This window comes from Myripristis murdjan, chromosome 3 (genome assembly GCF_902150065.1).
Source record: "Myripristis murdjan chromosome 3, fMyrMur1.1, whole genome shotgun sequence".
In the NCBI taxonomy this organism is placed as follows: domain Eukaryota; kingdom Metazoa; phylum Chordata; class Actinopteri; order Holocentriformes; family Holocentridae; genus Myripristis; species Myripristis murdjan.
In genome coordinates this window covers 9,657,624-9,673,711 of record NC_043982.1, presented here as the reverse complement: position 1 = coordinate 9,673,711, position 16,088 = coordinate 9,657,624, and the positions used below count along the sequence as shown (strand labels likewise).

Below are 16,088 nucleotides of genomic sequence, written 5' to 3'. Positions count from 1 at the left end.
GTGAATGGCACACATAACACAGTGAGTAGAATATAGCTGAATATAGCTCAGTGGCTGCCATATTTGTGTGCTGTATCAGGAAGCAGTGGGTGTTGCCTCTGTCAGCCCTCAGCGTGGCCACAGCCCTGCGCCTCAAGTGGCCACGCCATGCATCTCGTTTGACTAATGACCGATGTCGTTCTCTCCCTGTCGCTCTCTCTCTCTCCCTCTGTCTTCTCCTCTTTAGTCTCACCCCAGGCTAACACCCCCACCCCTCCTCCTCCACCCCCTCCTCCGCCGCCTCCTCTCCCTCCTGCAACTCTGGCGCCTCCCTCTCCTTTAAGCAACGGAATTCACTACACGTTTGTCTAATCAGAGAAATAAAGTAAGGCCTAACCGCATGTTTATGGTGCTAATGTGATCGGGGCCTCGCTAATTTTCCCTAACAAGGGCTCCTGTGTGCTTTGCACCTCGCTGCATGCTCACCGCTCTGTTGTGATTGTAAAGGATGCACATCTTGTCTAGGTTAGAGAAGCCCTGCCTGTACTCCCATTATAATCAACACACACATCTGCAGGCAGTCTGCTCATCCCACTGTGATAATTGTGTGTAAATTGTTTTTTTTTCTCTCTTTTCTTTTCCTTTTTTGTACCTCTGCCAAAATATTTATGGATGATTGAGGGAAGAAAGGGCTAAAACAAACATGACTATTTGTAGCATTGTGCGTAATTAACAAAAGAGACACCTTTTGATTTAGCACCTTGACAGTTCAGCAGTCAGCACAGCTGCATTCCACAACGGCAATTAGCCCGCCATCTGTAGCCTGGCAGCAGTAAGACAGAAAGACGCAGATATCACTGCTACCAGAAACACAAAAGGGACGTGTGCATTGTTTTACCGCCGTATTGATTAACCTCCATCCCTCAGCTCGGAACAGATTAGATCACTCACAAGGTTTGTGTCTGGATCTTCAGTGACTCCTTTATACGACCATAAACCTTCCACAGACAGTCAGGTATCCTAAGTGTGCACTGTGTTAATCAGCTAGCAGCGAGACGGCACACGTACATGTGCACACAAACACACACTCTCACACACACATTCACACATGCCCTGCGTTCCAACACCCATACTACCATACTATTTAGTATGCAAGAAAAAGAATTAGTATGTCCCAATACATAGTATGTCAGATGCAGTATGCCGAGAGTACCAGGATGTTCTACAACATCCGGTCAGATTCGCAATATGCATGTCAGCATGCCTCTCTGGCCATTCTGACCCACAATCCTTTGCGCAGCGGAAGTTACGTCGCACTGACTGAGCTGCGTGTACAAGCCACGCCCACATATAAACACGGAAGACAACGCGACACACATGTGGCGCTACGGACGGCGGCGGAAGTGAGCAAGAGGGTCGGAGTTCAGGGATGACGTATGTAGTGTGTCCCAATAGTATGCATATGCATGCATACTGCATACTACTCTACATACTGTGTAAGGGCAGCTGCACTACATACTAAAAGTAAAAAGTAGAAGTATGCGATTTGGAATGCAACCATGGTGTCAGGGTGTCGGGCTAGTTATGTTTGACCTTTGAACTTTGAGCCTTATGCATTGCTCCAGTTTTTGAAGCTATAGTTCCTATTTCACTTTATTATATTTTTATTTATTGAATTATTGAATTATTGAATTTAAAGTAAGGTGTAAGTTACCTAAAGCAGACATCACTCACTTTTTCATGACAGTTGATTTTACTGCTCTGAATATAATATTATGCCACATAATCATTTTGATTATTATTATTTTGCATCAATCATTCATCACTAAAGTTGAAGACATTAAAGGCCACAAAAAATGTAGAAATAAATTTTAAAAAATCACACACACATTAGAGCGTAAGAATTGTGTGCAACTGCATGCTTTTCTATGTGTGTGGAAGGTTTTAATCCACACACACCTCACAGTGGATTATTCTGTTTGTATCGTGGTTGTTTCATTCACTTTCCCTGTATGCTTTCAACACAAAATCAGTCAGCTAGTGGATCTAGGCGCAAAGTTTTTAGTGTTTATTGGGCTTGCCAGTGTTTCAGTTTGTTGCTATGGTTACACAGGATAGTTTGAAACCTAATGGCCAGCGATTAGACTAGATTAGATAAGCTGGACTACATGTGCATGATGTGGTTTTACAATCTTACCGCACGCCCTCCAGCCAATCAGAAGCGAGCGTTCATCCAGACCATTGTATAACTTTTCTATATGTGATGTTTTTCTCTCTGCAAAAACTTTTTTTTCCCCGCTGCCCCTTTCATCTCATGTTCCGGCCTGCTGTTAGAAGTCGGCCTTGATGTGTAGCTGGTTCGGAAATGTTTGACACATTTTGTTTCCTAAGCTGAAGATCAGAATCCGAGTGCGCTAACATCCGGACTCTAATGCTCGTGCTTCTGTTTAGCAGTGATTACAGCAGCAGCCATGACACATGCTAATCACTGTCAGCGCCCATCAAGCCAGCTGCACAAGAGGCACCGTCCGCTTTGCTGCTCCCAAACCAAGAAACACAGAGAACTCCCTAATTAGTTTGACAGTGACCTTTAATGTCTCGCCCCTTATTACTTTTATTGTGAAGTGTCACATTGAGAGAGGGTGCAGAATGTATGCATGTGCACAATGAATGTCTCAGTACGCCATGTAAAAAGTGCTGTTCATTCATTCACCCATTCCTTTTTTTATATATTTTTTTTTCCATCCCCTGGCTTTCTGTGCATACTGCCTGATATCTGATTACATCTCACCTTCAAAAGATCCTCTTCAGACTTTTTTGGTTTGGTGTGATGGTGAGTGCCCTCATGGATCCTGGGATCTGTCTGGAGTTGACAGAGGTTTCCTGATTGTTAGATACATCCTGGCTTTTGTTTTGTTCAATATTGATTAACCACTACTTGTCACACAGTCACGAGCCTCCGACAAGGCATTAAAAGCCTGGAGACACCAGTATTAATGAGTGATTATTTTTTTTGGAGGCGGGTGTCTATGTCTTCTGTGCCAAACTCTTGGTAACACCTTAGAGTGATCATTTCCACTGTCAAGTTGATATTGTTGTGTAATAATAACTCCATTTCTGCTTACTAATTCTGTCTTTCTTGTCACTTCTCAGCCCAAGCGATTTCTGGACACTGAGGTGCTATTCCCACAATGACATCAGCCAACTGGCTTCTGCAACAAGGGAGGACGTTGCTTGATTTGGGCAGTGACACTGCTATGTAGTAGAAGAACTGTAGTAATCATTTAACCTGCACTCCGATGCACAAGCAGGATCGACTCCATTAAAGCATTTCTATAGTCGCTCAAAGCTGTTTTTTTTTTTTTTTTTTCCTGAAGAAAAATGGAACACTCTGCTGTGGAGGCTCCTGTGCTCATTAACTCTGGACGTGTCTAACAAATGTTAATCCCATAATAAAAAGAAGTTTTGTACTTGTTATTGCACTTTTCAAGTGTATACTGCATCATGGTGAAGAATCGAAACTGATATTTTCACGGTATGACTGAGATGCCTTTACTTGCGGTGTGATCTCAACTGGGAGTTTGTGTGTGTTTTTCAGACAGGGAGTGTGTGCGTAATCATCTTCTGGAGGGTACTAATGAACAAGAGGTACCAAAATGTCCCATGACAATAGTATTTTTGTCCAACTCAGATGATATTCTTACACCAAACCACTTGAACTATAATATATATGTATCTACTGTAGCACTGCCAGTCTCTTATTATTAGCTTGCCAAAAGGAATTTTATTTTTGCTTACATCAGGATGAAAAATAACCTTTAACATATTTTCTGTATGACTGGGGGAAGATTGCACAATGGAAATTTATAAAAATGTGAATATTAAAGATATTAACACAATATTTGGATTATCAGACATGTATTTCTTTACATCATATTTCTTTAGAAAGACTCTATACCTTGTAGCCTTGATGGAACCAAGACTATATTGAATCAGCCAAATGACCTTGAAACTTATTTCATAGAAATCAGTGATTAAGAAATCAGTGCCATTCATCATCTGCACGTTACAGTGGCCTTAAAGTGGCATAAACGGTAAAGTCACATTTTATTAGAAAGTGCAGACGTCCAAGAGAAATGTCAAACGAGGAGGTAATATGTCACAATGCAAAAAAAAAAAAAAATGTTTGAGGAGCGGAAAATGAGTTCATGTAACAAAATAAAGTACGGGCTGGAAAGTGTGTTTGGAGAGCCAAAAACGTCAGCACCTGGCGAAATACTTCGAGTCAGTGGTATTGATCAACTGTGCTGTCAAAGCCCAGCAGATAGATGACGGCCATTTTGTACGCCTTTAAGGAGAAAATCCACCATAAAACAGAAATCACATCATAGACCTGTCACCTTAAACAATTTTACTGTAATTTGGAAAATGAATAACTCTCTCCCAAAGCTGTGATCCAAAAACCGTGGAACTGCTGTATCCCTGACAGTAAATGAGAGGCTGAAGATTTGCTTCGCTTTTAAACATCTGATTCAGTGTTTATATTTAAAATTTCATAGTGCTACTTGGTTTCAGCCAGAAAGTCACCACATTATGTTTTCAGTGCCAATAAACATAGTGTCCTATTGATTGCCAGTGCAATTGCTTTGCCTGCTTTCCGAGGCTTGCTAATGCGGGCTATACAAATGATCTAAAATTCCTTGAAATGAGTGTAATAGTGTGTATTCAGGTTTCGGCTTGATTTTTGCTGAAAGCAGAATGTTAGCAACACTTTTTATGCGCTATCGGCTATTAGCCATAAAATTAAGATTATTATGATGTCATTTCGATTAAGAGATTATTTTAAATCACTGGTAATGCTGTCTATAATATATGTTATGAAGTTTGTCGGAGTCTACAGAAGACAAGCACCAGCTAAGTTATTAACTTTTAAACTCTTGGTTAAAAAGCCCATTGATGCGTATATTGACCTTATCTTCATTCTAATCATGTACAAAGGAAAAGTACAAAACGTGCACTCATCATAGCTCCAAGATTCTCTTTGAACATCCACATTGATTGCTTTGACCTATTAAACTTCATTCTATTATTTGAAAAGGGAATCCAGCTATGGCATGCTCAAAGGAGGTGAACTTTCAATACAAAAAAAAAAAAGAAAAAGAAAAAGAAAAAAAAAGCCTCTTGAAATGTTTCTTAAGTTCAAAGCTTTTCCATCTAAAAGGGCATTTTTAATTCCATGTCTACATTTTCAACCAAGAAGGTGGATAGTAATAACTCTGGAGTCTGAAGCATAGAATTCATATCTTTAAATCATGAACTATGTCTCTATTGCAATTGTAAAAGAAACCTCTGAGTAATACATGGTATTGAACTTCTGAAAAAGAAAAAAGAAAAAAAAAACAGAGAGAGCAAGTTTTTAAAGAAAGTGCTGCTCATCACTAATATTCATAGTTTCCCAACAAAAGCTTAATCCGTCTCAGACCAAGTGAAGGTCATTGTTATATCACCTCTTTGCATTATATACAATACACAGGCAACGAGTGATGGGAGAGGTGTTAATGCACTGTTTCTCAACCTGGGGTCCGAGGACTCCCAGGGGCCCGTAAGGGGGTTCCAATGTGTCAATCTGGGGGTCCCTGACACCAAAAAGGTCAAGAACAACTGTGTAAATGGATAAAGACCCTTGGCTTCCTTCACTTGTACGGTCGCAGGCTGTTTCTGCCGGAGCTCCCGAGTGGAACCTTCATGTTTAATCGGAGAGTAATTACTTTCACCCGTCTGCACTGTGCCGTGCTTTGAAAACACCTGAGAGAAGGGATGGGCCTCCCTCAGCTCCACAGTGGGAGCTGCCACATCCCCTCTACCTCCATCTCTCCTCTCGGAGCGGGGGGCCCCACCGTGCCTGTTGGCCCTTGTGGCAAGAAGACCCATCACATCCTCTGTTCTGCTTATTTTGCAATAAAATGAGATGTTTTTTTCCCCCCTCCTGCAGAAATTCACCCAAGACCCTCCGCTGAGGATTGTGGCATTTCCATGTATTGACGTTTTGGCTGGTGGTTCATATACATTTGTTATTCTATGCTCTGGACTTCAAAGAGAATGAAATAGGGCCTATTATGCTAATTGGGTCCTGTTCTGTTAAACGCAATCAAGGCTTCACGCATTAATCCTTTACTAAATACTTACTGGCTTCAGAAAGGATTTTTCAGACGCACACCAACTAAGAAACATCCTCCCCACTTTGCTAACAGAAATGTTAGCAAAGTACAGTTTTTTTTTTGTTGTTGTTTTTTTTCTCTTAAGCTGAACCAGTAAATTGTTTTGTGAAGGTCTCACTTCAAATAAGAGGTGCAAAAGTGCATGCCGATGTTAATGATATTCTTAAAGTGAAAGGTAACAGGTTAGGGCTTTGATTTGAAGTCATTTTTACTCCGGCTCCTTCTTGCCAGCAGTGAAGGAAAAGGGCCTCTTGAGAACATGCTGAGGACCTTGTTCTCCAGTCTATATTGTTCCCTGCACTGCACACGGAATTTGTAACATATTCACAATTTTCCCTTGGCAGAAGCAGAGAAAGGGAAAAAAAATCCTCCTCTGATTCCCCAGATCCCTATTTTCATTGCATAAATGATATTGTTACTTGTCATGAATGTGTGCAGAACCGGGCCACGGGGAAAGCACCAGCGGTGCCTCCTGCGTGCACCGAGGGGATCCTGATTGTACTCCAATTGTACAAATACAAAAACCAAAGCATCCGATACAAAAGGCACTTTGATTGTTAAAAAATGGTATTTTATGCCGTCTTATCGTCTCAAGCTCAACACACAGTGCGCTTTTTTTTTTTTAAATATGTAAGAAAAGGAATGGTGATATGTTGAATAATTGAAGAGGAATCATTGAATATTCTTCCCAGCATGCCTGCATCTTATAAAAAGAATAGAGGGTGAGCTGCTTTATAGTCAAGTTGTGCATTAACCAAACTATTTCATGTACCTAAAACAATATATTTGTATGATCTTTCAGCTATACATTTGTGAGGTAATTAAATATTAGATGACGCTGTGTATATTCAGCTAGAAAGTAGAGACAGTTCCTCTGCACATAAATGATTAAGTGTGTGTTCAGTAAATGCTGTAATAGACGAAACAATAAATTACTCTCATGTTCCTTAAACGGAAGGCTTTTACAATACCTACAGTAAATTGGGCTTTTTATACATAAAAGCAATTGCTTTGTAAATGAACCAAATGCCCCTGGGCCTCCTCTTTAATCTAGCAGCTCTGTGCACACACACACACACACTGAGCTGAGCGAAATCCACCTCATTCAGTGACTCTGCTGAAAAGGCTACAGATGCAGCTACACAATCTACATGGCGACGAGTAAAAAGCACCAATCTCTCTGGAGTATATCGGTTATGAATACTTACACAAATTCTTTGAAGGGCACGACATTTTGCTGAAGGAAATTAATGTTTTTTTTTTTCAACTGTCAGATCTGGCCATAACTCCAGACGCTCCATTTTGCCAAAGCACTTAGAGACAATACAAAATGCAGCAGCTGCAGGATATGTGCAAAATCCATGCTCAAGGGCCATACGGCTGGCTCTTGCATCCAAAGTTTCCGTCGAGTGAATGGAGAGCGAGGAAAAATATTTCAGCAAATGCAAACAAAGTCAGGTTTGAGGTGGCGATCGGGGCCTTGGAGGATGTGAAGTGCAGGTAATGTATTTGTAAATGACCAAAGCATATTCATGAGCACACCACAGTTGGTATTTGTAGTATTGTTGACACGGACCGTATGAGGATGTCCCTGATACTATATAATTAGAATTGGCATGTTGCACTCCTTATTTCAACATGATTAATCAGTGGTTCTCTGTTAACTTGAAAGGAAATATTAGATCCTGACTAAACTTTGATGAAATCCAGAGTTACAACTGAGAGATTTGGGTCAACTAATGAGAACAGAGTGTCCCACTTTGCAAGTCCAATTGGGAGAGAGAGAGAGAGAGATGATTTGCATGTATGCAAATAGTGTTTGAGTTAATTGCATAACTTGGCATTCATTAATGATTAAGCATGGTTTTGGTGGATGTCGGTTCTTTACAACTGGACCGTGTCAGTGGGTGAAACCACAAGCATTACAACTCCTTTCTCTGCAGAGGGCTGATTAAGATACTCACAAATTAAGTTTATATGGGATTATTATATCCTTTTATCACTCAAGAGGTTCTGCACATGCTGTTGTATGTTGCTTGAGCAGAGAGACAGACGTTCAGGCTAACACTGTAAGTTTGGAAGCAGATATGTTTCAGAAATATACAGTAAATGATTTGTTACATCTTCTCCATAAAGTAACATCTCGATCATAAAGAAAAAGCCCCATGTGTAAGATGCCTAAAGCCCTTTGACAATGCACATTTCTTGTTGGACGAATGGGTAAAAGTCACCCTGGAGTGGCTGGTGCTCACTCCTATCTTCCTGTCAGCCACTGCGCCCTTCAACTTACACAGCGCACGCCAGCTCACATCACATTACAGGCGTTTCTGCATAATGATCACGCTCCCATGACGTGCAGCTTATTGTTTCATTTCAAGGATCAAATATGCTGTGCACATGTCCCTCCCATGAAGACTATTATCCATAATTAACATGTTTGTTAAGTCTTGCTGCCGACGCAAAATGTCATAATGAAGTGGATTTCCAACCACAACAGTTAAATGGTGCATCCCGTTTCCTGCCACATGATAACCCTTATTTTCTGACTTTACTGGCCCGATGTCATGCTTAAAAGTTTTAATGCGGACCACCCCTCGGCTTTTTTTTTTTTTTTTTTATTGCTTTCAGGTCTGTAAGAAGCCTTAGAGCTCACATGATTTTCTCTTTCTTCTTCTTAATCATCTACTCTTTTTTTAGCTCCCATCAGTGGAGCAGATGATTTGGAATCCTAGCTGAGAATACTCTGCTTTTTCACTGGACTTAGCGGTGACTAATAATGCCTGTAAACATGAGTCAACTGTATACCTGGCCTGGCTGCACAGTAAACACAGACAAATTCCAATGCACCCCCCCAACACACACACACACACACCACCACCACCACCCCTCATGCTCTCTGACTGAATGGTGTTCTCTAATTAACCATGCAGAACAGGAGAAGAACACATGTTAATTTAATGTAACAAAAATGTTGATTTTCATGCACTCTCCTTTTCAAATATTTATGGGCTAGACTTGAATTTCAAGATGCATCAAAGACTCACAGGATATGCAAATGTATCTAGCTTACCCCCCAACAAGTTGGACTGCCTTATGCTCTCCGTGCAGGCGCTTGCAGTATCATCTGAGCCATAAAGAGGAAGCTGCAACAGTCGCCTTTACAAAAATAGAAGCCTGTATTTGTGTTTTGAGCACGATGCAGCAGCTCTAAGATGACACTGTTAATCAGAGCTGTTTTCTTCATCCCCTGTTATTCTTTTTGCTCTTGCACCCGCTGGCACCTGCCCCGCTGTACCCAAGTATCATCCATAATGTTCAAAGTGCACAAGCCAACAGTAAATAACACATGAAGCCTGAATAAAGAGGTGTGATATGCTCTCTCTGTGCTCACTTGTTTGTAATGCAAGGCGACTCACGTGAGGCTGCGGGGGAGATTTTGTCTTTTTTATTTTTAACCGTGATGCAGCAGTAGTGTGCACTCCACTGGAAAGCAGCAAAGCTGGTCAGTGTTTTTGGCCTAAATCATTTTAAAACCATGCACAAGCTGCGACTGCGTATCATGAGCCCCCTCCCAATCCCTCCTCCGCTCCACACAGGCCTTCAATAACATGAACACAACGGAAACTTTTGACTGAACTTAAAAAATAAAGTAGCACAAACAGGATTTCACCCTTTTAAAACAAATTTGGTTTCTGTCCAGTTCAGTTCAATTGTATGGTTGATGCTGTAACTGATTTAAATAATAAAATAAAATAAAATAAAATAAAATACCACAGTGCACACTTACAGGACTCAACAGGATGATTCTACATGTCAACTAAATCCTTTCTTACCCACTTTACGGCTCAATCTAAGTCCCTTCTAAAAGTGTGCGTGCATGCGTGCGTGCGTGCGTGCGTGCGTGCGTGCGTGCGTGCGTGCATGTGTCTGTGTGTGTGTCTGTGTGTAACAGACATTAAAAAAAAAAGAAACAAGAAACAATCAGATAATTAATAACTCAGTAAAATGATCAGTTGTAGGCTACCTACCTAACCAAGTTATGTCCACAGAGATGCATGATGGGATTATGAAGATGTCATACCCACAATGTCCAAAAGGTGGCGCATGAGACTCGTGAAACACAGCGGAGGTCCAGGTGGCTGGAGGAAAGCCCCGCTTCACAAGGCACATATCACATATGGATCAGAAAAATACAGAAAATTTATTTACTCCGTTAATTGATTGTTCATTTCACCAAATTAACTTACTGAAGGGCAGAAGTCAAGAGTGAGTTTGCTGTGGGTGAAGCGGCAGCCGGAGACTTTTTTATTCTAAGTTGCTGAGTCTCAGGTGAGGCTCAAGTTCCGAGCGTCCGCACAGCGGCGGACCAAGGTCTTTTTTTTATTAGTAGTATTTTTGAAAGGTATTTTTTTTTTCATTGTTTCATTCTTTGAAACACATTTCAGTTGTTTCCCGGTAGCACACCGGACAGTGCCGCCTGGTCAGCCCCCGCACCCCACCCCCCATTACCGAACCCCCAAAACTACCGGGGGGCTTCTAAAGTCCTGAGGAGGAAGCGGCGGAGGCTGACAGAGGAGCCGGGGCGAGAGAAAAAATGCTGATGCGCTTTGATGATGGGAGATGTGGTGCGTTGACTTCACCTTGAACAAAAAGAATGTGGAGGAAAGAAAAAAAAAGTGGAGGGGAACACACACACACACACACACACACACACACACACACACACACACACACAGGAGTCAAAGCAAGATGCGATGTTGTGGATGAGTTGTCGGGGTGATTCTCTCTCTCTCTCTCTCTCTCTCTCTCACACACACACACACACACACACACACACACACACCTCTCTCTCTCTCTCTCTCTCTCTCTCTCTCTCTCTCTCTCTCTCTGCTTCTCCTCCCCTCTTTTAGCTCTATGTGACTCTGCAGTTAACAAACAGAATTTTTCTCCTGCTGTCTCCTCTCTTTGTAAGTAACACTATTTTATTTACATTGTGTGATAGATGCTTGCCTGCTGTTATTATAGCCTCCGCCGTGACATTTTGATAAAAGAAAAAAGAAAAAAAAATACGGAGTTCTAGCGGATGACTGCTGCATATTAGGTTTCTGTTCTTTCTTTTTCCCCTCTCTCTCTCTCTCTCTCCCCCTCTCTCTCTCTCTGGCTGTCACAAAGTGCTGCTCATGACTTACAGGTTGGCTACTTTTTTTGGAGGGGGAGAAGGGGGGGTTAATTGTCCAGTCTATCTATTTTACTTCTTTTCTTGTAGGCGAACGGGCTGATGACAGCTTTTATTGTGTGGCTGACGTTTGCAGGCCTGCTCCAAACTCAGCTCATAATTTAAAACATGTGTCATATTCAGCGCAGATAAGCGTCTCATTGTAAAAAAAAAAAAAAAAAAAAAAAAAAAAAGCCTCTGTTCTGTCAAGTGAGCGCAACCTGTAGGGCGACCTGGGTCAGCCGCTGCACCTCCACTTTTAACTTCACATGGCAAGAACAAGGCTTTTATTTCAGTCTCTGTCATCAGTTCACAATATTAACATGATATGCATCACTTTATACTGATGCAACAGATATTGCTTAGTGCTTATTATACGTTAAAACCCATAACTTCATGGGTAGGGGCACACACTGAAATCCACACAAATTAATTCCTGCATGCGCGTCTAAAAAACAATAGCAATTAATATAAAAGAGGAGAATTTATTATCATTATTATTATTATTATTATTTAATTAATTTAAATCAGGAATCATATTTAAAAAGGATGGGTAATTTGGTGGGCTGTAATTCAAAAATTTCAGTTACACCCTAATCAATATATAGGCTATATTTTCTAATTAAAATAGCTATACCATCCTATACTGTGCAAAATGCATTTATCTTTTATCTCCAGATGTTGCAACGTCTGTGCTGTGAATGTAGAAATTAACATGATAGTAATTACAAGATATGAAAATGTACATTTCTGCTTGAGATAAAATGTCGAATAATATTTTCATATAGCGCAAACTAAAAAAAATTTTTAAGAAAAGAAAAAAAAAAATCTTTAATTCCAGAAAAGTGGGGGTTTGACTGACACGCACAATCTGATCTCCAGACCATAATGTTTGTTCAGAGGCTGTTATGGAGAGAAGTTTGACAACAGCACGCCTCATTTTCTCATAACCTGGACATAAACTCGCTTCCTCGGACCCCGTGCATTTCCAGCCAGATTAAAAGCAAAGTGTAGACTATATTAATTTCACACATGCTTATCAGGCGCTGATTCTATTTCCCCAGATAAATAGCCACACAGCACAAGTTTAATTGACCTACATGGGCTCAGGTAATCGCGTCTTTATAGCCTCTTAACTTTTCTCACTCGTCCTAATTGAACGCCCAATAATTGCCTTTACGTGTTAAAGAGGAGCCATGGCTGTCGTTCAAAGTTTTTTTGGTGTCAGGCTGTTTCTTTGTTTCCTAAATAAATAAAAAAATAGAAGAAGAAGAAGAAGAAGAAGAAGAAGAAGAAGAAGAAGAAGAAGAAGAAGAGGGGGAAAGAAAAAGAAGAAGCATAAACTTCGCTATCTCTGTGTTGGCTACAACTGATATTCATCTAAATAAGCCTATTATACTGACTAAACTGTGTGCGGTAACAAACATCCTCCCTGTCTCCACTCTTGTTTCACCACAAATCTCTCTCTCTCTCTCTCTCTCTCTCTCTCTCTCTCTCTCTCTCTCTCTCTCTCTCTCGCATCTCTTGTCCGGGAGGAGGAGGGGGGTGGGGGGGAGTCCTGCCTCTTTGCCTTCCTCAGATCAATGCCCTGGCCACTCACTTTCTGATGTTGCACGACGGGAAATGCTTTGAATACTTGCGACATGGCTGCGCGCATTGATTGCCAAGATTGACAGCAGCTCTAACCATCGTCTTCTCTTGTCTTAGAGAGAGAGAGAGAGGGAGAGGGAGAGAGAGAGAGGGAGAGAGAGAGAGAGAGAGAATAGAGAGACCAACAACAAAAGATACTTGTAGTTGTGAACAGCTGAACTTCACAGAGAGTGCGGGTTCCTCTCATATGGCCTCTGTATAAGCAGACTTAAGTTTTCCGCTCAACAGATAGCCCGGTGATCATTTTTTCTACAAAGTAGTCCACTAGTCTTTACGCACGGGATAGGACGCACAGTTATTCTCCTCCACGGCTGATCTCAACAAGGTAAAACGCGACATTTGCAGTACTTCTCAATATGTTTTTTGTGTTGTCATGTAAAAGCTGCGGTAGATTATTCCACGTTTCTGTTTTTTTTTTTCTTTTTTTTCTGCTGATTCCTAAAAGGCGAACCATGATGTCAGTGAAATGTTGTTGTGCTGCGCGTATTTTACTTCTGGTTTAACACACAAACCTCCCCCCAAAAACAGCAACAAATTCACCAAGAATTACCTGGGGCAAGTTAGTCAGGCTGTTTTGTAACTGGGAGAATTGTCGCTGTTTGTTGTTTTGAGCTGATGATTTTTTTTTTTTTTTTTAATTATTTGTTATATGGTGCGTCGCTCTCGCCAAAGAGAAGCGAAGTAGATGCGAGACGAGCAGCGGCGCGTTGTGTGCATGTTTGCTCGCAGCCACGCCAGGCTTCCCCGTGAAATAAGCGAGTGGGACGGGTGAATTCAACGCGAAGTTCACCAAAACTCAACCGAGCAACAGTTTCGGCAGCCATCTGCACGTTTGAAGTCAGCTGTTTACTTCAGCTGTTTGTTTCGGCGGCGTGGAAGCCACGCGAGGCAAGGCAAGGCGACAAAAAAACCCAAGCTCCGGTTTGATAACCACCACAAACATTTTCACTCAGCCATCATAAAAAAAAGTGGCGATCCCGACTGTAAGCCTATTATTACCTCTCATAAATGTTAATTGCTCTTTAGCGTGTGCGTTCGGATGCCCAGTAACTTTCTTCTATAGGTGGCAGTTTCACTTTTGTCCACAAAGCGGTACCATTCATTGACACTGACGTTGCTCCTGTGTAGGTTTCCTTCTCCCGGATGTCCCTGCATGTGAGGTTTACAAGTTTCTTTGAAGCTTTTGCTTATGTCTCATTATACCATTACACATCCTCAGGCTGTTTGCCCCCCAAAACCGTCTGACTGGATTTTTTTTATGGTTTTGCGGCTGTCAAACGCGTAAAATAACGGCAGCGCCTGGCCCCCGGTTTAGCCTGGGAATTTGCCTCTTCCCTAACTTTCCCCCGGAGGTCAGGGGAATTGACCTTTAAAGAATGCATAAGCCATAAATTTAATTCAACAATCGGCAAGGCTTGTCCATTTAGAGAAGGTGCACTTGGACACCCGGGCTCCCGCTGAAGCCGATATAGCACCGAGGGGGTCGCTGGGCTCAGACACAAGTGGGTTCTTGTTGAGGGGGGAAAAAAAGTGCAAATGGGGCTAGGAAATAAAAGATGAATTGTTTTTCCTCGCCTTTTCCCGCTGCTGTGATGCACATCGGCCAAATTAACCAGCACGCCTTTTCATAGAATAAATACTGATCAGATATTCCATGTAGTTTTAGAACAGGTTATAACTTTTGCTTTTTTTTGTAGGTATCCAAATCACCTTTCTAAAAAAATTTAACGCATCTTTTTATGAGGAAAAAATTCACGTTGAAAAAAAATCACAGTTCAGGTATTTCATAAACGGAAGATGTCTGAGTGAAATATCAGTGGGTGAGCATGGCATTGGCAGTCCGAGCGAACTTGTGTGTTGCGCGGAGATAGCCCATCATTTCAAGTGTGTTTCCTAAAATTAGACACACTCCCGGCCTCTGATAAAAAAAGGCTTTTTTTTCCTTTTCTTTTTTCAAGCTGCAGCAGGAGTACTCAAAACAATTTCTACGAGAATAAAATCAACTTATAGGAATTTTGGAACCACCTTGATTTGGACAGTTATGTAAGTTTGTTTTGTCCCATCTGTTCTAAACATTTTTTTGTAAATGAATGACCATGCGTATATTGTGCATATCCGAAACTTAATTAGGGTTATTTAATCCTTCCTCGCATTGATTTCTTTCTTTGCTTTTTTTCTTTTTTTGTGTGTAAAGTGTCCGCCGAAATTAGCGGGGGTTAAATACTGTAAAGTGGGTGAAAAAACACGAATCCTGGTCGTTGCTGTGTCGGAGAAAAGTTTTATGTCGCCAGGCCTAATAGTATTTTGTTTTGGACAGTTGCTGTTAGCTGTGAACCAAGTGCCCTCATAAGGTAAGGTGGTCCTGGAGACCAAACGCAAGTCTAAATGGCACATTTATAATTAGACTGCCCATTCAGCACATTGTACTGATTGCTATACAGGGACACTCGGCACTGTCTCTATAGAAGAGTTGGTCTCTGACGGCTTGTGCAGCTCAGCATGCCGCTCACCAAAAAAGAGTGAGAAAGAGAAGAGTGAAAAATGCCTCAGCACTGCTCTTGCCTATTACTGAACATCTCACATATATTTTTTCTTCTTTTTTCTTTTTCTTTTTTTTTTTTGCAAAGGGTAAATTACCAGCATTCACTCTTCTCAAGTCACCCTCTTCTCTCCTGCACTTTCTTTGCACCCCTCAAATGTTCATTGTGACTTGAATGTGCATTTTCAGCAGTGAAGAAATAGCCTATTAGATGTGACCATTTTGTGTGTGTGTGTATGTGTGTGTGTGTGTGTGTGTGTGTGTGTGTGTGTGTGTGTGTGTGTGTGTGTGTGGCTGGAGGTAGTCTTTCAATAATTTCCGTTATTATGCCGTTATTACTTGGGTCAGAATTGCCTTTTTACCGCATTAATCGCAGCCAATGACAATAGAAACTTAATAGCAGAAGCTAGAATAGATAATAATTAAATGTGGATTGATAATTATACAGCATAATAAGCAAGGGTGGTATTTTTCTACTTTTCTAGTT

At 41.3% G+C, this 16,088-nt stretch overlaps 1 protein-coding gene across 4 annotated transcripts in view; it reads left to right on the top strand.

Annotated features, from left to right (window-relative positions):
• The window catches only part of plekha7b (pleckstrin homology domain containing, family A member 7b), a 97,690-nt gene extending 93,812 nt beyond the window's left edge, over positions 1-3,878 (top strand). For 3 of the 4 annotated variants that reach the window (XM_030048401.1, XM_030048399.1, XM_030048398.1), the window contains 2 exons: positions 227-364; positions 3,133-3,878. In XM_030048401.1, coding sequence (XP_029904261.1) covers positions 227-351 — 125 coding nt within the window. In that variant the 3' untranslated portion in view covers positions 352-364; positions 3,133-3,878. The remainder of the gene's footprint in view (positions 1-226; positions 365-3,132) is intronic. The other variant, XM_030048400.1, reaches the window with a different exon arrangement.
• Positions 3,879-16,088: the final 12,210 nt, after the last annotated feature.